This window comes from Hakea prostrata, chromosome 3 (genome assembly GCF_041222555.1).
Source record: "Hakea prostrata isolate BN-2017 chromosome 3, UWA_Hpros_2, whole genome shotgun sequence".
Taxonomy (NCBI): domain Eukaryota; kingdom Viridiplantae; phylum Streptophyta; class Magnoliopsida; order Proteales; family Proteaceae; genus Hakea; species Hakea prostrata.
The window spans coordinates 4,131,032-4,152,903 of NC_142602.1; the positions used below are offsets into that span (position 1 = coordinate 4,131,032).

General features: G+C 38.0%; 2 protein-coding genes, 1 non-coding gene and 1 pseudogene across 5 annotated transcripts; 1 reads left to right on the plus strand and 3 right to left on the minus strand.

The window, feature by feature from the left end:
• Positions 1-12: 12 nt before the first annotated feature.
• LOC149020144 (oligopeptide transporter 7-like) lies at positions 13-3,171 on the minus strand (annotated as a pseudogene). The gene is made up of 5 exons (XR_016172152.1): positions 2,478-3,171; positions 2,239-2,338; positions 1,556-2,103; positions 1,200-1,456; positions 13-1,106 (listed from the first exon to the last, which is right to left on the minus strand). The product of XR_016172152.1 is annotated as an oligopeptide transporter 7-like (transcript).
• Positions 3,172-6,350: 3,179 nt separating this feature from the next.
• TRNAA-UGC (transfer RNA alanine (anticodon UGC)) lies at positions 6,351-6,423 on the minus strand. Its single transcript has one exon. It is a non-coding gene; the product is annotated as a tRNA-Ala (tRNA).
• A 644-nt stretch (positions 6,424-7,067) lies between these two features.
• LOC149020146 (14-3-3-like protein GF14 iota) lies at positions 7,068-11,805 on the plus strand. 2 transcript variants are annotated; one of them, XM_089148232.1, is made up of 7 exons: positions 7,068-7,305; positions 8,532-8,838; positions 9,880-9,967; positions 10,067-10,176; positions 10,356-10,513; positions 10,975-11,021; positions 11,116-11,805. In XM_089148232.1, the coding sequence occupies exons 1-7, from the start codon at positions 7,233-7,235 to the stop codon at positions 11,119-11,121; spliced, it is 789 nt and encodes a 262-aa protein (XP_089004358.1). In that variant the 5' UTR covers positions 7,068-7,232; the 3' UTR covers positions 11,122-11,805. The 2 variants fall into 2 exon arrangements, with proteins under 2 accessions (XP_089004358.1, XP_089004359.1); XM_089148233.1 differs by having other exon boundaries at positions 7,071-7,305; positions 10,356-10,504; positions 11,116-11,804.
• A 2,407-nt stretch (positions 11,806-14,212) lies between these two features.
• LOC149020147 (chromatin modification-like protein) lies at positions 14,213-19,720 on the minus strand. Its single transcript, XM_089148234.1, has 6 exons — positions 19,624-19,720; positions 19,424-19,534; positions 18,856-18,928; positions 18,090-18,141; positions 17,907-17,976; positions 14,213-14,839 (listed from the first exon to the last, which is right to left on the minus strand). The coding sequence occupies exons 2-6, from the start codon at positions 19,511-19,513 to the stop codon at positions 14,753-14,755; spliced, it is 372 nt and encodes a 123-aa protein (XP_089004360.1). The 5' UTR covers positions 19,514-19,534; positions 19,624-19,720; the 3' UTR covers positions 14,213-14,752.
• Positions 19,721-21,872: the final 2,152 nt, after the last annotated feature.

Sequence of the window (21,872 nt, forward strand, 5' to 3'; positions counted from 1 at the left end):
TGTGTACCTGCATGGTGGCTAATGAATTCCATTCCCAACATATGTGACACTTCCCTGCTGCCACCCAATAGTCCATGGACTTGTCCGATGGATCAAGTATTTTACGAAGCATCTGTTATCTGGGGATTGGTTGACCCTCGTCGATTTTTCAGGGACCTCGGACTATATTCAGCTGTGAATTGGTCCTTCTAGTTGGAGTCATTGCCTATCTTCTTGTCTAGGTTGCACACAAAGCCTTCCCTCAGCAGAAATGGATCCGTCTCATCAACATGCCACTCATATTTGGAGCTACAGCAATGATGCCCCCTGCCAGCGTTATCAACTTCACCACTTGGCTAATTCTTGGGTTCCTCTTCGGTTTTGTCCTCTATAGGTACCGCCCAGATTGGTGGCAACGACACACCTATGTTTTATCGGGGGCTCTAGATGCTGCCTTGCTTTAATGGGTGTGCTCATGTTTGTCTGCTTGGGCATGAATGATGTTTCCTTAAACGGTGGGGATCCAACCTTGTTGGTTGTCCTTGGGAAAATATGAGTGGCATGTTGATGAGACGGATCCATTTCTGTTGAGGGAAGCTTTGTGTACAACCAGACAAGAAGAGAGGCAATGGCTCCAACTAGGAAGGACCAATTCACAGCTGAATATAGTCCAAGTACCTCGAAAAATCGACGACGGCCAACCAATCCCCAGATAATAGATGCTTCGTAAAATACTTGATCCATCAGACAAGTCCATGGACTACTGGATGGCAGCAGGGAAGTGTCACATATGTTGGGAATGGAATTCATTAGCCACCATGCAGTACACAAGTAGACCAGACAAGAAAGCAAGGTTCCCACAACATGTAAACAGAGGATCATTTGTTCTGCATTCCTTAAAGAGGAAATAGAATTACAATGACGAAGAAAAGAAATAAGGCTAACCTGGGCCATGAACATTGATCTGGGATGAATCTTCATGTAGTGATCAAGCTTGAAATCAGCAAGAAAGGTGAGGGCTTGACTCATGCTGATATAACCATAAGCCTTGAAGCACATGTTCGCAACAGGGCCGCCGGGTACAAGTACCTTATGATATACTCAGTAATGATGTTTAACCCTGGTTGCTATTAACATTGGGAATTCATCAATGCTCATCCTGCTGTGAATGAAATAAGAAGAATGGAATTTTGATGGACAAACATTAATAAGACATGTACTTGGTTTGTGGTGGCAAAGATAATGCCAATTGGGAGAGTGAAGATCAAGCCAAGGAAGCAAGCTAATTAATAAGACACCCCACCATGGTAGCTGAAGTTGGTCGATGAAGTACTGACAAGCGAATAGAGTTGCAGCAATGTTGATAATGAGGATACAAATGAACCACCATTGAGGAACTTGCTTATAGTTGCTCATAAGGTTCGTGTGTATGTCCTTCTTCTCCTTCAAAGCAGATTTGCTTAGCTTCAAAATTTCCCTGAAATATGATTTTGACATCGAATTAGTCAATTGTGTTAGTAAAGAAATTTTCGTTCTAATGAAGAAAGTAGAAACTAAACTAACATTAATTAATTACCTTCCATTGAAGAGGAGAACATGAACAACAGTGGCAAGGGCAGCAAAACCAGCACCATGGCTAAAGGCAAAGAAAGTGCTAAGGTAGAGACGACCATTCTTCTTGTAGGCATCGAGATCAATCTGGAAATTGGAGCCTATTATGGAAGAGATATTGTATTTTTTACCAGAAGAGGTGAAAAGATAGCTGGAGAAGAAGGGGAAAGTCTTGGCAGTGTAGATGTTGAACCAGTAGGAAACAGGGACTACAAAGTAAGTGAGAATGGTGAAGCCAACAGCGATGTTGTAGCAAACCATGGACTGGCAAGTGGACTGCCAAGATATGATGAAGCTGTAGACCAATCGAAGGCCATGGCACCAATGCCCAAACCTTCAAAGGCCGGAGCCAAGTTGATGTGCGATAATGGACTTGGGGAATACCCAACAGACCCAAGACAATGAGGTTAACATTTCAAATAGGTAACTAGGGAATACAAAATGAACGTAATCAGGAAGAATTGGTTAGTCGTTAGCTTCCCCTTGCGCCTTGGTTCTTTCTCGTGTAAAGCTCTGCATAAGAAATCAAACCAACAATCAATTATCATGTATCTCGGTAGCCCAAACAGATTAATAATTAACTCCATGACAGTGCAGTATCAATTTGTCAAAAAGACCAAATTTTAATTTTAGATTTGGAATGTTTACCTGAACAAGGAAACTGTACAAGATTGCCCGGCCACCACCACATCTTTGCAGGCTCCACTAGATACCTTCGGAAAATTCCTACCAAGCCGAACCCCAACACCTAACAATACGTATATACTAGCAATTAGTAAACAATCCCCACTGCAGATTGAATCCATCTAACAAAAGGGGGGAGGGGGGAGAAAAAAGAAATAAAGAAACAGAGGAAGACCCAGCGAGGTGTTAGGAATTAAACAAACCTGGGTTGTGATAAGGAGAAGGAAGGAAACGAAGAAGGTGAGCTTTCTCTCGTAGAAAAGCTTAATAGCCCTAAGAATGTGAATGACATAAACACTACTAGCTCCAGCATTGGCAAAGATTCTGATGAGTACATGCTCCTTCACATTGAATGGTCCTGTATTTAGAGTGAACTCCCACAGGCAGAAGAAGATGCGATCGGAGAGGACTTTCTCCATGAGATGCCCCAAAGGCACAACGGCTATCTGGGCAGATATGTAGGTGATTATTAAGGGCTCTATTCTGTACCGGAATAACTGGTTCAGGAACGATAGCAACACGCATTAAATCACACCCATAAACCACATTCGGAAGGTCAGCACAAGAAGGCTGGGATCATCTGTCGTCGGCACCGTCATAGCCACCTGCTTTACCGGAGAGTTCTCCTTCTCATCATCTTCCTGCTTGTCCATCCTCATCTCCATCTCCATCTCCATCTCCATCTCCATCTCTGTTTCTTAGTCTTACTCTCTCACAGTAGAGTAACTGCAGAAACTCCCGAAACTTGTCTCAGTCTTTCGAAGCTTTTAGTAGGCAAACTCCAAAATGGTTAGTAGCAGATGCAAAAAGATAAGATAGTTGTTACTGTGAACGGAAAGGCTGTACCTTTGAAGGATCACGCTGGATGTGCGGGGTTTATTGTAATGAATCACAATAGCAACATCCCACACATGCTGTATCCATTGTGAACTTAAGGGGCATGGGTATATATGTAAATACAAATTTTACTTTTACATTTGAATGTTTGAAAATTCTGAAATTTACAAAATTACACCCTACCTTTACCTTTGAGTTGTAGAGTGTGTGAATCGCCCGATGAATCCCAACTCTTCCTTCGAGTTCTCGAGTGTCTGAATCGCAGGTGACTGAGAAAAAGAAGGAAAGCAAACGAAAGCACTCGCGACCTGCGTGAGTTTCTACAAATCCCTAAGTAGATGTGTAATGTTATAATTGTTGGAATAATCATCTCTATATAGGGCTGCAACTACTCCGTTTATTTCTCTCATTCTCGTGAGAAGATCATTTACCCATTATGTAGTCTTAGGGTTCATCAGGAGTGGAAGAATGGCAAATGGGTTTGTTATTGTTCCCACCGGTGACAGCTCGGTTGGTACCTTTTTTTCTTCGTCAGCTTCTTCTGCAACTCTCAGGACGTAAGGCTGTGGAGTAAGCGCTGTGATATGGAGAATATTTAGTAGAGATTTCAGTGTTGCGAATCCTCTGCAACTATTTAGTGTTTTTTCCCTTTTTTTCTTGACCTTTTGTCTCTGTTCTATTAGGGTTTCTTTCCTGCTCTCACGGTCTATTCAGTGTCTTTAGTTACAAACTTGTAATGCAACAAATCTACAACTTTCTATATTACATCTTGTTCGTGTGTTAGCTTTATTATTTATTCTTAACTCAAATCTTGTAATCATAGTGGGATTTAGTTTTCCTTGACGAAGGGAAGTGAAATGAGCAACCAGCGAATGATGAAGAAATAAAATCTCTGATGGCTATATTCGTTAATATCAATCAATATTTTCTGTAATGTTTGTGTTAACGGGGTGTAGGCATTACAGATCTGCTTAGGGTTGTGTTAACAATTCAGACACTCGAGATCTCAAAGGAAGAGTTGGGATTCATCGGTAAAGGTAGGGATGTAATTTTGTAAATTTTAGAATTTTCAAACATTTCAAATGTAAAAGCAAAATCTGCATTTACATACATACCCATGCCCCTTTAATTTACAGTCGTTGGATTCAAACATGTTGATGTGGCCTAATCATCACCGTTGGCGGCAGCAGGCAGCTGCTGCCCCAAATAAAAATCCTTGTATCGGAACCGATTATAGCTTCGGATAGTTTGATTGGGGAGGGTTTAGCTATACTACTTGCCATGCAATGTGCAATGACAGAAGGAATTGGCAACATGCATATTAGGTCAGATAACGCTACATTGGTGGTTTGGCTCAATGGCGGGTGTGGGAATGGTTCTGTTGGGGTGCAATCAATTGTAAGAGATATCAACTATGTAATACACCACTTTCATCGGTATTCTTTTGTGTGTTGTTCTAGATAAGTGAACCTTGTTGCTCATTCTCTAGCTAGGAAGGCCTTGTCCCTTTGAGGCAGGAGGACTACATGGCCATCTTCCTCTCCTTCGGCTATTGTCTTTGAATGAATGTTGAGTTACCAAAAAAAAAAAAAGTTACTGAACGGAAGAGATAATATATTATTACTGAGATGAAAGGTATATAATGCATTTTGGCGATTTTTTGAGGTTTTCTACGAAATCCATTAAGGCTATTTTTTAATCAATTATCATTCTCGATTATAAAAGTTTTCATTATTTTAAATTATTCTACATCTATTATCAGTTTTTTTTTTTTTTTTCTAATAATATAAAGACTTTCAAAATTCATAATAGACTTTCTATCTATTATGGATTATGGTGAGATTTCATTATCTTCATTTATAGTTAAGTTATAGGTAAATTTTACAGTTAAGATGATGGTAAAATAATCAATACATATTATTTTTAATAAAAAAAAAAAGTTTCCCCTCTTTTCTCACTTGTTCAATATCGTTTCCCAACAATTTTTTTTGTTTGACACCAAACTTATTTTTTATTCCATAATCTAATTTTGACAAAATTCACCAAATTATTTTTTATTATCGACCAATAATGAGTTCTTATACATATTTCTTTTAAATAGACATTATAGAAAATGAGAATCTAAGAAAAAAAGAATAATTGTATTACCTTGTTGGGATAATTACTAAGGGTGTAAATAGATCGGATTCCGATCACATAGTAGCAATACCATATTCATCCTATTATATTTGAACGGATTCAGATAATATCCAATCGATTTTCGGACGAATTTAGCCGAATTTAGATGATAGTCATTTTGTAGATTATTCTAAATGGATTAAGAACAAATTTTATACTACGTATTGACGTTTTACTATTTTACCTGTCAGCTTGAGTCTAAGATTCCGTGGGTCTTCACTAATTGATGGTTCTCTTCTATCAAAATATTTTAAAGCTTCTGAATCTGCAAGATGATGCATTCCGTGGGTCTTCACTAATTGATGGTTCTCTTCTATCAAAATATTTTCAAGCTTCTGAATCTGCAAGATGATGCATTTTTTTATCATCAATACGATGTTCCTTATGCCAAACCATAGCAGATGATGTTTCTGATGACATGTATAATCTCTGCAATCTTGGTTTAAAAGGATATAGCATAATGTTTTTGTAGGGACTTTTTCATTATTAAGGTCAGATCTTGAAGTGCCACATTTTACACATGATTTAGCATTTGATGCCTCCTTCTAGTACAACATACAGTCATGACTCATGAGGGCATGCATCAATATTTCTATAAGTAAGCCTTAGGTTCTTAATTATTTTATTTGCCTCATATAGTGCTTTGTTTAATAATTCTAACAATAAAGAAAATGACTTATCACTCCGCTTTAAAACGCATTTTATATGATATAGTTCAACAATAAAAGACAACTTGGTGAATAACAATAAAAGACAACTTGGTGAATTCCTTGCATCTAGGATATAATTTTATCTCCATCTTGCACAAATTTTTCAAATTTATCTACATCCAGGATATAATTTTATCTCCGCATCTTGCACCAATTTTTCAAATTTATTTTATCTCTATCTTGCACAAATTTTTCAAATTTATCTACATCCAGGATATAATTTTATCTCCGCATCTTGCACCAATTTTTCAAATTTATCTGCATCATTACTTACATCCAGTGTAGATAATCTGCAGTCCAATCTAGTTATGAATTCAATTGTAGAGAAAAAAAAAGGCAAAATTTCCTAACTGGAGATGCAGGGGATCGAACCCTGTACCTCTCGCATGCAAAGCGAGCGCTCTACCATTTGAGCTACATCCCCAATTGATGTTTGCATAATTTATTGAGCAAATTTATACATTCTCATATTTGGCATGACCACTCACACACTAAATATTTTAAAATTTGATGTGTACCTTACTTACCAAAGGAAATTGCTTGATCGAGATTGAGATCTCAACCGTTCGCAATACTGAAGTCGAGTCCCTCACTAGACTGAGCAATAAAAAAATTTCCTTTATCGTTTCAAATGCCAAGGCCCTTATTATATTTATTTACATTTTTTGTAAAAGGAATTTTTTTTTTTGGTTCTCCTCGTAGAACTTTGTATATTAGCTCAGTCAAGGATGACATGTGCTGTCTTGACCATAGGGGTATGGATGCTGATGTGAGGTTGGTACCCAACCTGGTCCAGGCTGCACCCTTTACCGGTTCGGTTAACTCGCTTTGGTTCAGTCGAACCGGAGCGGAGATTCGAATAAAGTTCAAAATGCGTTAGATTTTCTTTGGCGGGAGAAGGTAAACAGATGTTCGTAGTTTTTTCAAGATCCTCGTGTCGCAATTAGGCTTCAAGGGCTACGAAGCATTCGCTTAAAACTCGATCATTTCTTACAACTAATCGGGGTGGTTATTTTATATTCTCAACATCTATGGTCAAGATCCATTCTGGTATTTCCTAATCTGTGTGAAGGTTAACAACATGAGCTACGATATAAACCCCATCAGCATTCGAAACCTTCTTAATTCTTTTTCTTTTCATACTCGACTTCTATTTCTGTCTGTAAAAGCTCGTCGTCTTCTTCTTCTCTCTGCAACTTTCTCGCTCACGTATCTCTTCTTTGATCTCTTAAAATGTCAACCGAGAAGGCAAGGGAAAATCATGTTTACATGGCCAAGCTTGCGGAGCAGGCCGAGCGATACGATGGTGAGCTTTTTGATCCGCATTCCCATCGTCTTTGCCGCTTATTATGGATTTCATTTCTGTTTTCTTATTGGAGTGTTGATACCTTTTATTCAGCTAGATCACTTAATTTTTATATTTACTGGTGGCTTTGGATCTTGATTTATGGCAGTCTTGCACAATGCTGCTCAGATCCCAAACTCTAGGGTTTCGTATCGATTTCAGTTCTGTAGGTTTAATGTTATGGTCATTTATTTGATGCTCGATCTAGCATATAGTTTCACGATAGTTCTCAGCAAACCTTTAGCTTTGGTTACTGCTGCAGATCGTGATCATATCGTAGCGAAATGGTTATCATTTTCTAATTAATTACGTTCACAGTGCTGTGAAACATTTTGAAAATGTGATATGGTAATAGGTGAAGTATGAGATCTACTGGACTGGACGATTATGCATTCTTGTCAAATCGTGGTTTTAATGCATATTTTTAAGTTGCACATGTTCTCTTTCTCCTCGGATATAAGGTTTTCTATGTGCATTTGATAGGCTTCGCTTTTAAAACGCTCATAAATACTGAACTGTGATGTGCACATTATCATGCATCCAGACAGAGATTGGTAGATGTAGGTGAACCTGTAGACTAGACATTGCACCTATAGGACGTTTGATAAACCAGATATCCTGCAAGTAAGTATTTAATTCTTCTCTATTAAGTAAGGGATTATGTTATTGAAACCCCTCAGGTCAAATAATTTTTAATTCTTACCTTTTTACATGTTTGATTTGATTCAACATGCTTTTTTTTTCAGTGAAGTTTAATATTTTAATTTAACGAGTGTGCTTGAAATTATGAGAGCATTTCAAAAGATGTCAATCTCTAAATACTCTTTTAGAGTTGTCATTATGAAGATCCAGCTAATTATTTGTCTCATATAAACTTTACTAACTATATTACATGTTTGCTGACTCTCATTGCATTAATATTCGCCAATGGTCATAGAAGCAAAAGACTTGTGGCTTCAATCGAATTGTAACTGATTAGGAGCAGGGGTGGATTAACATCTTCCTTTAGATTATGTCCTTACTAACTACATTATTAAATATGTTATATAGATGAGCTTCTCTATTCAATTTATCTCCTCATCCCCACTCCAACAAAAGAAAGCATCACCTGAGAGCATTTCAACAAGATTCTGAAACTCCAATTGTCATTCCCTGATGGTGATTGCTTTTTATTTCTGATTGCATAGAAATGGTGGATAGTATGAAGAAAGTTGCTAAACTTGATCTTGAGCTGACTGTGGAGGAAAGGAATCTCCTCTCTGTGGGTTACAAGAATGTCATTGGAGCACGCCGAGCTTCCTGGCGGATTATGTCTTCAATTGAGCAGAAGGAAGAGTCCAAAGGAAATGAGCACAATGTGAAACTAATCAAGGGTTATCGACAGAATGTAGAGGAAGAGCTTGCCAAGATCTGCAATGACATTTTGACCATCATAGATGAGCACCTGATCCCTTCTTCAAGCTCTGGAGAGTCAACTGTTTTCTACTACAAGATGTGAGTAGTGTTTACTGAATATTTTATTACTATTATACTTTGCCTGTTAGGTCATGGCAACAGTAAAACGACGCTTAGAGAGATTTGATAGCTCAAAGTATCATAAAAACCTACTTTTCAGTTCAAGAGTCTTCCTAACGTTTGAATATGCTTGCAGAAAAGAGAATAAATTATTCAAAATCTAGTACACAAAATTTGTGCCGAATCTGAATGGTAGTTTTTGTTAGATATTGGAAGTTGAAAGCAGCCCGATGCAGGTCCAGTCAAAAGTCACATTTTAATATCTACATTGTATGGATATTTTTTTTGGACATACAACTATTATAGCGTCTAGAGTTACAAGGCACATAAGTGTCAGAGTAAGGGTCCACCAAACTAATATTTCATTTAGTGGGTCCATGTTGGTAGATTAAATAAATGGATTGAATTGATTCTGGTTATTGTCAATTTTAGTGGTGTTTCTCTCTCCCTTCGTTCATTATTCATTAGATGTTTCCTCTTTTCTCAATCTGGTAGAAGCATGTTTTCTTATTTCTTCTCTCCTTTCATGATGTCTTCCTTTTTTACATGTTGTCTGCCTTTCTCCCTTCTTTCTTTAGCTAATTCTATTACCTAACTGGTTTTCTCCAATTGTCTTCTCTTAGGCCACTTTATTATTAAAATCCTCTTTCACTCAACCACAACTTAGGGACACATTATATTGCAGCTATCTGTACAACAGGGACTTGGATAAAATTCTTAAAGACTCAAGAAATGTGTCATCATGCCCTTTTGGTACTCCAAACTGCATTAAGTAGTCCCTGAGGTTCACAAACCTCTGCTTGATATCATGTGGATTACCCAATAATATCATACAGGATTAGGTTCCCACATCTTGTGACTTGATTTTGTCTAGGATCCCCTGGAGTGCTGAGACATCGCATGCATCTTCCAGCTATGATGTCCTTCTAAGCCACATTTAGAGTCAGCTTTAGGTATCTTTTAAACTGGTGACTGGTGTGAAGTAATTTTTTGTTATGTTTCATTGTAAACCAATTGCAGGAAGGGAGATTACTATCGTTATCTTGCGGAGTTCAAGACTGACCAAGAAAGGAAAGAAGCTGCAGATCAATCATTGAAGGGATACCAGGCAACCATCTGCACCTCTGATATTGGCTTAGATTCTAAAAGCATTTATTCTTGGGTTTAATTTATATCTTCCGTGATCTTATAATTTCTTTTGTATTAGGCTGCTTCTGCCACAGCAAATACAGATCTTCCCCCGACTCACCCAATCCGTTTGGGCCTTGCGCTGAACTTCTCTGTCTTCTACTATGAGATTCTGAACTCCCCTGAAAGGTAGGTCCAACCTTCTTGGTTATTTATTAAAAATATTTGAGCCATCATTTTTCTGTCTCTCTCTCTCGCTCTTTTTTTTTTTGGGGGGGGGGGGGGTTTAATATCCTTCAATCTTTTTCCAATCATAGTTTTTTTCCACAGATTTTCTGATGAACTTTGTCTCTTAATAAAATTCTCAGGGCCTGCCATTTAGCAAAACAAGCATTTGATGAAGCAATTGCAGAATTGGACACCCTGAGTGAGGAGTCATACAAGGATAGCACTCTGATCATGCAGTTATTGAGGGACAACCTTACTCTCTGGACCTCTGATTTGCCTGAAGATGGAGGTACTGATGGTAAATAATTGTGAATGTCTGTTTTGTCTTGTGTTTCAATCCATGAAGAAAACGGTACCAAAGAGCAGGAAATATAAGGTTGTGCCTGCTTGGTGGGTGCAAGTGCACTAATTCAATGCTTTTAAAAAATACAGACATTGGATCTTTCTGATCTAGTATATTTTGATGTCAGAATGCTCTAGTTGTCCACCACAATTTGTTGGCCTTTTTCTTCTTTGTGTGATTTGACTATCCTTCACAAGTTTGCACTGGTGTACTTCCAACTTTCAACAGCAGTTAGGTGGTAGTACGATCTGTATCGGGCTGTGGGACTTTGTTTATTACTTCTAATATGATCTGTAATTGTTGCATTTGGGTTCCTTTTCTGCTTCAACAGAAAAGAACTAGATTGCTGCAAGAGCAATAGTTGGTTAAATGGAATAGCTGGAAAGCTTGCCTAAATGCAAACAATTTTTTTGCAGGTGAGGAGGGGGTCAAGTTTGAAGAGACTAAACCTGCAGAACCTGAGGTAAACACAATTTTTTCTTCTCTCAGTTGCTCTGCTTTGTTTTGTTTGTCCTATCCTGAAAGGAGGCTAAAGTTTAAAATATATTGGTCTGCAGCATTAACAAGGTCTCCAAAATTTTGCATTTCATAAGCTGGTGAGGGATGGCGTTTGTAGATCTTCAAAGTTCACTTGGAAGTAGAGCATTTATAGCTTTTCTTAGGTGTGGTGGGTTGGTGATGGAGGGGAGCTCTCATTGTAGTAACTGATATTATTTCATGGGCTTCTTTAGAGCCTCGAGATAAATAGTTCGGTTGGCTTGATTTTCAATTTTCAGATGCCATTGTTCTACCCTCCTCCACGGCTCGTCTTGAATTCTTTCATAATGATGATTTCAAGACAAAAGAGCTTCACTGCATCCTTCAATGGATCTTTGTGTATATTGCAGCAAGGATTCAGGGATCAATTTTTTCTCTCTTTTTTTTCCTGCCCTGCCTGGGGTTCTTGCGTACTTTTTTTGCTTCACCCCGTGGTTGTCTTTTGTTTTCTTGGTTTGTAATAATTCCTAGATTGCATTCTTGATTTGTTTGATTTTATCTTTATTTCCCCCCAATTTTTGATTCACTGGGAAGGAAGAAACTTCTGCCAGTTCTCATTTTATCCTTTAGCCTGTCTCCATTGCTTTGCAATTGGTTGTAGAATAGTTGTTTAATTGTCATTTATGGTATGAAGTATAGTCTTTCGTGTATTCATGGGATTGTCTGGAAGACAGCTCTCTTTATTTTTAACAGGAATTGGGAGCTGCTGCTCTTTTTTTATTCGACCGGTGGTTTTCACTGCTTTAGATTGCCTTTTGAGTCTGCCTAAGTGGGCTAAAGAAACAGTTTAAGAATCTAAAATTGACAGTATGGCGAAATCTATCCACAACTGTCATTTATGATCTCTTTCATCAGAGAATCCCGATACCGAACTAGGTTTCAAGATTTTGTCTTGGGCCTGGTTTTAATTTGAAAGTTGGATCCGTAATTGTTTTCCTCAAGGATCTAAGGGTGGGTTCTTCGAAAGTGTTTAAAAATTTTCTCTCACTTTTATTGTTACGCAAGAGCTTTTCCGTTGTCGTTTTCAAGTACATTTGTATATCTGAACTGGAAGATTTTTTTCCTCATTGAAAGATTTAAATGTATCAGACTGGAATCAATATGTATCTTGCATTGCCAGGCTGCCAGCAATGATCTTACAAATTTTCACTTAAGGCCAAATTTTGATACCTCGTCCAAACGTTTTGCCCATGGGTTGTGGTCCTGAAATTTGAGTGACCTAGTTGCTAGTACAGAGTACACCGATTTTAGCAGTAACTGTTCTGTTCTCCAAGTTGCACTCAGTCAATTTGCTTGTACCTCGGAAGGCGAGGTTCAATATACTATATAGATATATATATATATATATATATATATATATATATATATATATATATATATATATATATATATATATATATATATATATATATATATATATATATATATATATATATATATATATATATATATATTAATAGTCCATACCGCTTTATATGAAGCTACTAATTAAAAAAAAAAATCTACCTATTTTATTAAAAGATTGATAAGGTCCTGGCAATTTGAAATTCGCCAAACATAACTCTGAAACTGACTGATCACCCAATCTTTCATTTTTTTTTTGGGTAGAAAACTCATTTATTCAAGAGACAAAGAGGCTAGCAACGGATAACCTCCTTCAGCCAACTAGTGGATAATGGCCAAGCCATCACTGCCTCCAGTGATAGGTCCTCCTGGCAAGAGAATTTGCTACCATGTTGACATCTCTTAGAACAAAAGAAAACTTACGTGAAAGTAGCCTCTCAGCCATAAATGAGATATCTGAGACTACGTTTGCTAGCCTAGTTGGGCGGTAGGGTCACCTGGCTTTGTAATGTATAGATAACAGTTTGACAACCTTTTTATTATTAGACCCCACATAATTTATGGTTGTAACGTCATTGGGTGAGCACAAAGTGCTTCCCATTAGGGGTGATGATACAGAACACACTCTAATAGACATAGCCTCCCCTAGGTCCACATAGATGAAGTGAACTCCTAATGGATTTCGCCATTACTCTGATTATAAAGCCCAATCCACTTTAGAGTCCTTTTTCAAATATGCATCGCAGTTGAGTTTGAAATTCCTTGGTTCGGTAACTTCGGTTATTGGCGGTCGCCACTCCCTCCCGCGTGTCAGTCTCCTTAATTTGTTGCTGCATGCATTAAGGAATTCCTGTACTGCCTTCGATGCCTGTAGAAAGAATAACCTCTTGAATTGCAGTCTGTCTGAGTCACTCCTTTCATCGTATCTGAACACCCCCCTCCAATCCAACACTCTCACACTGCACATATTCACATCTCATACAAAACCCTTAAAAGACTTTCATAACCCTGTGGTTGCAATTGACTCCACTCCAGTCGCCGGTCCTTCATCAAATCAAATTCTTCATGCAGAAACCATCTTTTATCTGATGCCTTGCCTTGCCTTGCATGTTTCAAAACAGATCACTTACTAGGAGCAGTTTCAGCCCCCACCCCCCTAAAAAAAATAATCTCTGTTGGTCCCATCCGTGCGATTCCATATGAATGATGAAGTAATAAAGATAAAGATTACCCAAAATGAAGGAAAACAACATGAAGTAATAAAAAAGTTCCCTTGAAAAGACACCGTGTATATATAGAAGCATCACATGTTCCTTCGTATCTTCAAGGAGGCAAGAAGAAATTACACGTAAGAGGGGAAAAAAACAAAAAGGCATCTTGATCTAGTTGTCTCCTAGCCGACTTTTGGGCGGCACAAAATCGGAATCCCATCATAGCGTTCATGCATGTCGCAACAAAGTGTTCTCGTACACAAAGTTCATGCACTACCTGCTGTGTCAGAAGAAAAAAAAAGACTGAAAGCTTCTATGATGCTGTGCCAGTGACACGACATAGCACGAACAAAATGAAAAGTTTTCCTATCCAAACATGGGAAGTGGGAATCACTGACAAGCGTGAGACTTCATAGGGTTTCTAACCAATCTTATTTGATGAAATTCTCAAATTCCCATACATGCACGGAACGGTGAAATCTATGAACCCAGAACCCTATAAAGATTTTCTTCTTTGCTTTATTTTGATACAAAGGAAACTAAAGATTAAAGTCAAATCTATAGACAAGTAGACAAGAATGGCCCTTAAGGCCATCAAAATTTCTAGCCGAGGACCCGCATTTGCAGATCCAGAGTCTAAACCATCCACCCTAACATACAAACAACGTTATCTTGACCCTATACTTTGCTTATTATGCCTACCCCAAAAACCCACTATTTAATGTCCAACTCCACCCACCAAATATTCTGAATAAGCCAGAGTTAGTGCCTCACCATTATTCTCAGTTGTCAATAGCTGCTTAGTCTACAACACAGGCATACACAAATCTGCCTTAGCATTTAGCATCACCACCCATTTCTGAGCAAGATCAGTAACAAAATCATGACCAAGACAGGGGCCGATATGCACACTCTTACATTATAATCTACTTTCTTCTCCTGTGAGGTTTATATAAAAGTCAACTTAAATTTATCACCCAACAGCTTAATATTCTACTGAAATAAATAAAACAGTATGCTCACTAAAATATTGACTACCACCACAATGGAGAGAGGCTGTACAATCTGTGGAGAAACATGTGTATATACCAAACTCTGAGGATTATGATTCTTCTTTGCCAAAGAAACTTTGTGGTAAGGAAAAATCCTCTTCTTGATTCAGAAGCTCTCCCTCCTCATTGTCTGGTTTCTGGATTTTGACATATGGAAAAAACATAACAATTTAAATAGACTCTGAAATCTTTCATGCATAAATATAGTAAGGAAACAAAAGGTTTACCACACAAACATCTCCCTGGGAAAATATGAAAGAAACAACTATAGGCTATCAACAGAAATAATAGAGTAATAATTGACCACAATCTGGGCATAGGAATCTAAGGACAGGTATTATAGGAAATAGTCCGGATTGCCATGTGTAAACTTTCATGAACTCACACGTTATCCTAGATTTCTCAATGTTTTAGGGAATAACATTGAATATGGAACACTAGAACAACAATAAATTACTTTTCTACTGTAGATAACAAAAGTGGAAGTAAAAATTTTGGGGAGTAAATAAATAAAGAATAAAAGAGCCCAAAAACTGGGACACTGTTAGAAACAAATGGAGATGGCAAAAACAATGGTCCATCATTATCATCTAGATCCTTAACAATCCAGTTGCATCCAGCAGTGACCAAAGAGGAGTCTGAAATAAGAAAACCACTAAAATGGACTTTTCTTAAACTATGGAACCACAACACCAGAAACGAATAGGAAATAGAATGATAATAAAGAGAATAACATTTTATGTAGCGACCTAGCTAAGCTGTGACACCCAAATGTGCCATTTTGATGGATATTCTGTATGAGCCTTTACAAATCCTGAAGCATAGGATCCCTCTTTCTTTCTTTTTTTTTGGATGAATCAATAAATATATTAAAGAAATCACACCAACAGGAAGTAAGACTCCAAGAACTAACAATTAACCTATTTCTTGGAGAATCAACAACAGGGGGATGGGGCATAGAAATGAGCCTAGAAAAAACATCAAAATAGATGGCATTCCAAATCAAGCTTTGGGAACGAGATTTGGAAGTCCATCTTCTCATGTTGCGCTCCCACCAAATGTGGTGAATAGTAGCAACAAAGGCGAACTTACCCACATAAGTCGCAAATCGTGGAGCCAGAGAATGTTCTAAGGATCCACTTCCAATCTCAAGCAAAACAAAAGGATTGCCTCGATCTAGGTCAAATAGAAGCAAGGGCTAAACTCCATATGAGACAAGAGAAGGGATAGGGGAAAAAAAGGTGGTCTACGTCCTCAGAACCATTCCAACAAAGGATACAATTGGGGTTGGCAAGGATGTGGCGAATGATGAGGAAAACTTGAGTGGGGAGGGCTAGGTTAAGGGATCTCCAGAGGTTAGAGAGTGGTGCGGGATGAGGCCTTTGAACCAGACTACGGAGGCCCAGGGGACGGGGGGCAATGGGATCTAAGAAGATTCCAAGCAAAGGCGGTAGTGAAGGTTTTGGTGGGGGACGAGGTCCATATAGTGATGTCAGAATTGGAGGGAGAGAGGGGGGGAGGGAGCTCCAAACTTGTGTGAGACAAGGGTGGGGAGAAGGGGACCAGGAGCCATTAGAGATGAAAGCAGAAAGAGGGATTGTTTTTGGGATACAGGAATCATAAACAACCCGAGGACCCAAAATAGAGTACAATATGCCCATCGGATGCCAAGGGTCAAGCCAAAAGGAGGTGGAGTCAGAGGAGATTTGGGTAGAGATTATAGAAAGGGCAAGAGACCAAAGAGATAGAAGCTTTTTCCAAATCAAGGAAGAGGTGGAAGGGGCGGGAAGTTCAGATGGAATCCGCTTTGAGGAGATATGAGTATACCTAAGAAACCCAAATGGAATCTTGTTTAGAAGCAATTTTTCAAATGAACTTGAGACAAGCCAAATTAACATTATAAATCCGACGGATACCAAGCCCTCCTTCAGATTTGGGCCGGCAGGTGGCAGCCCAACTAATAGGATGGAGAAATCGAGAGGACTCTTGGCCCTTCCAAAGAAAAGCAGAAAAGAGGGATTCCATGGTATGGATGGTAGATTTGGGGAGAGGGAAGATACCGCACCAATAAAGGTATGAAGATTCGAGGACAGAGCGAATAAGGACAACTCTACTGGCAAAGGAGAGAAGCTTTCTTTCTTTGAAGACTTTTTTCTACAAAAATTTTTTATTAGCTCTATTAAAGGATGCATGACTATGACCAAGGTCTATTCAACATGATTTATTTTTGTGCCTGCCCTTTCATGAAAAATGAATGTTGACAACTTCACCTACTCTCAGGGATGATTAGAAATGGTTTAGGGATTTGAATTGGATCTTAATAGTAATGTTTTGTTCTCCAGTTTAATTTTATTCTAAATGCATATTTTAAATGCTTTTATCACCTAGATGTTCCAAATATTTAGCTGATGAGTTAGCTACACAGGCAGTTTAGCAGGCCTAGTATGGTTCGATGTTCAACTATGACACAGTCATATCCTATTGCTAAATTAGTTACTAAATTTACACAAAGAGGTGTCGCCCTCATGCAGTATCTTTTCTAGCCCTTTCATGAATTTGCACATGCTTCTACTGTTCTAACTCTGCTGAATGGTTTAGTTGGATCTTCTTTTCATAAGCTGGATTTATCATCAGCCAAAGCAATCCTAAATTCATTAGTTCTCCATAAAAATTAATATGAGAAAAGAATGGTAATCTTTTCTTTTCTATTAGAACAACGCAATCGTCTTAGTCATATGAGAGAACTTCTTGGATACATGTGGTGAGAAAATAACAGGCTCCGAGTATTAAATTCCAAATATAGGAATGTAGGACCCACTGGTTTTCCAAACAAGCAATCTATAACCCATGGAATTCCAATGGTGGTAGACATAATTGCTTGCAAACCGGGAGCCAGGTGTAATTTACATTTAATAGAGGACAACAATGTCATTTCTTTATAAAACTAACAGTGTTAGACTCCAGGGTACACATGCAATTGTTCAAAAATGAGGGGTAGAGAAAAGTAATTGTTTGCAAAACCAGACGTCTAGATGTAATGATTAACCCCTTTTTTATTACTCGGAAGATGGACAACAAGGAAAACCTCACTTTCAAACCCTGCCCCCAGGTGAAGCCAGGATGCAATCTCAGCACGTTACAACAACAGGGCTAGAGGGCAACATCAACTATTGAAAATTCAGTTAATTCATGGAAGCTCCATACCAGTGTCTCTAAGTTGTAGAATCGATCCAGCAACTGCAAAACCTCATCAGATGAAAAATGGCGATCAAAACTGCCAAAATGAGAAAGCAGAGTTAAGTCACATGCAAATTACTAAGCCTTAAAATGAGTCTAATTTTGAACTCTGAAGATGGTCCTAAAGAATCAAACAAAGACAAAACTAACCTTCTTCTCAAGAATTCCATCAGACCATAAAGGACGAAATGGCGGTGAACACCTGCATGAGATATTTTAAACTTTCATGTTGCTATATTTGCACAATCAATGGTACACTGTAGTGTATTGTGTAATATAAATTGTACTAGATTTTTTGGTGGCCTCTGCTTTATGTGTTTCATTGTATGGTGTAGATATTGGCTTCATTATTGAGATCAAATATTTGATATATACCAAAGTCCAACTGTCATTCACTAAAGAAAAGGTCCACTGTGAATACAACTCAAATGATCAACCAAACAAATTTTATAACATCTAAAGGAATGCCAACCCTGCACACTTCATCCAGGATATCATGTGTCCACAAACATTGGTAATTGGCAACAACTAACTCTAGGCCAAATATGACTGCAACATTCAGCAGAAACTTCCGTTTACCAAAAGAATACTGACGAGAGTGCAACAACATAAATAAATATACAATGCTCAATAAAAACCTTCAGACAATTTTATCTCTGGATGAAAGCTAATACATCGTATACAGCCCCAAGATTGATTCATACCCTCTCCCAAACCACAAGAACATTCTAAAAATCTAGGCCTTCTTCACAACAATATTCCTAACATTGCCATTTGTCAAGCTTATTTGATGTTCTTGTCCATGGGCCTAATCCTCTACAACTGTAAAGCCACCACGATGCATCAAAGTTCTCTTCTGATATTGAGTTGCCTTTAAAAAAATTAAACAGATAAATTTACATGTTGATAGACTTACCTTGTAGTTTGACCACAGGATACATTTCGAGAGCTTCTAACAATCTCAGCTCCAATTCAACCTGCGATTGCTCCTGGGGGTTGGGAGAAAGTAGCAAACGACGATAAGATCTTCGCAATGAATGCAAGAATTAAAAACAACGTCTTGACTCTTTCCTCCTTTTTATATTAAACAAAGAAAAACAAAAAAACAAAAACAAAAAACAAAAACAAAAACAAAAAAAACAAAAAAAAAAAAAAAAAAAAGAGAAAGAAAGAAAAGAAGGTATATATAGATTTTCCTTGGTTGCCGCCAGGAACGAAATTATTTTATTTTGAATTGGCATATCAATTTAAATACCTAATGCAATAGTTCAAAACGGACGAAATCACTAATCGTAATTAAATAACAACATGTTTCTCTGAGTTATTCGCCATCGGTGATGAATGAGATGATCCCATTTTGGTCCCGATTGAAATCAAATGTACCCTCTGATACTATCACAAATCAAAACGAAACGCATTCCATTCCATTCCTGGCAACCAAACGAACATAAAGTGATGAAAGAAGTGATGTATAAAATACCAACCTTAGGAAGAGAAGATGCAGAAGACGGGAGAGCTTGTCCTGGAGAATGAACTGACAAACCGTCTCTTTCTTCTTCGCCTGCAACTTCCATATCTATGATATCCGTTCACTCCTGGATGTTTAAAGCTGCATTCGATTACAAGTAACCCGAAACAATTGTCAAGTAACTACCAACTAAACAAAAAGAAATTAAGATTTTACTTCTTTTCCAGTTAGGGTTTCGCGGTTTGATCGGCGAATACTCAATATCCTCCGAGTTTGTCTGACATGGGACACTGCGTGACCCACATGGCCACACAAGCACGCGCTTTCTGGTTTTGCCGATTGAGAAACGTTGAAGAATCAGATTAGGCCCATGGGCCATGGCCCATGACCGAGTAAATATATTCCTTTCAGCCGTCTTCGTATGGCTGTTGTCTTTTGGTGAAAGACAATAAGGGATTTATTTAAATTTAAATTCGGTTGAAGTTTACAAATGAGCAAATAGGAGCGGTTGGATAGAGCACTAGAGCGTGCAGAGAGGGACACTTAACATCCGTCAATTTTGGAAGAGGAAACGAAAATGGGATCTTGGAGAATATGCTAAGAGGTCTGCAACAGGAGATCGAAAGCACAGACAATAATGGTTTTAAAGTGAATGAAATTTGGACAAACAATCCTGACATCGTAGATATCCTACTATGGCCTTCAAGGAAAAAATGGACTCTTTGGGGAATTGCCAATTATACTAGAGTTGGCAACGACAACAAAAAGGTCGGAATACAAACCTTTCACAAGCCCAGTGCTCCAGATGTATTTTGAGGAGTATGCCAGAACGACAGCAATCTTACAAGATGACTGTAAAATAACTATTTTCAATATCTGCAACTGTTTTCTTACGTAATATTAATGCAATTTCCTTTTTTACTATCCAAAAAAAAAAAAACTAAGATATGGGGGGGAGGTGTAAAATGATAGAACAGAGAATATTGGGAGCGTGCTCCTTTAGAAGCCAAGCGATCTGCTACGCTATTGCTTTCTTGTCTTGTATGTTGGAAGATTAACAAATCAAGTTGAAGGTAATATGGCGACAATCTTGGATGATAGTTATAATTTTTCAACAAATATCTCTATCTGTATGAATCATATGATCAATAACATCTCAGTTATTGCCTTTGAATAACCAGTTAGTTAGCCCCGTATCTATTGCCCAACTAAGAGCTTTCTTCATTGTCATGTCCTCTATTATTGTAGAAGATTGATGAGCACAACCTCCATGGAAACAAAACCACATACTTCCTTCATGATCACGAATCACGCCTCCATATTCAGATCTAATGATGTCATGATTATCTTTTAAGCTTGTTCCATATATGTTTATTTTGAGCCAGCCTTCGTTTGGCGGATTCCATCTAACCAAATCCGATTCATTGCTTGTTGGACTCTTAGTGTCCTAGGAGCCAAAGCAGTCTTCCATCAATCTCCAGGAATCTCCAGGAGCGGCTGACTAGGGCACAAGCCATGCTGCCATTCCTATAGTACAGCACATTATTATAGTTTTTCCACAAGAGCTATAGAGTCACGAGATGTCAATTATGAGCTCTTTGTAGTGAATAAATGTTGCTCTGTATAAGAATAATTTATGCCAATTAGATATGAAGATGTAAATGTTCGTCCTAGAGTTGCAAACCAAGTCGAGTCCAATCTTCCTTGCTAAATTTGCATTTGATAAGCATGTGTTCTACATCAAGTTATGAGAAGTCGCATAGTACATAGTCTCGTGGTAGGTGGTAGCTTTTCTTGCAAAGTAGATCTGTAGTAGGTAATTTGCGATGCAGAAGTTTAAAGGGACAATTATGAACTCTATGAGGCAGATGGAGGTGCCAAAGTTTCATCCAAATGCTATTACAAACGTTGGTTGGTGTTTCCATACCCAGACTGTAAGCATGAGAGACATAAATTTTTCTTGAAGAGGTAGGCGACCATATAATTTAATCATCTATTGAAAATAATGACAGTGTGATTTGGGTGATTATTGGTACCATTTATAGTGACTACCATTCATTTAATAGTTCAACATTCCAAGTACTTGATTATTGATTAATGAATGATGAAACACTGCTTGGTGGGTTAGAGGATGCCGAGAGAGGGGCAAGAATCCTATCAATACCTGGGATCTAGTTGTTAGACCATGGCTAAATATTATGTCCATTCCCAACCAAAGGGAACGGACCCAGTTTCATGAATTATAGTGCTTGAATGATCACACTTCCATCCCCATGAAGAATTTGACAAAACTTTAACCTACAATAAATGTACATCTCGAAAATACTTTTGTTTCATTAGTTTCCCCAAAGTGAGTTGTTGGGATTGAGGATTTCTCAAGTTTTGCAAGCTAGAAAAGGCTAAGTTCATAATTTCAAAGTTTTTATGTTCAATCATCTTGCTTGCTTTGATCATAAAATTGTTTC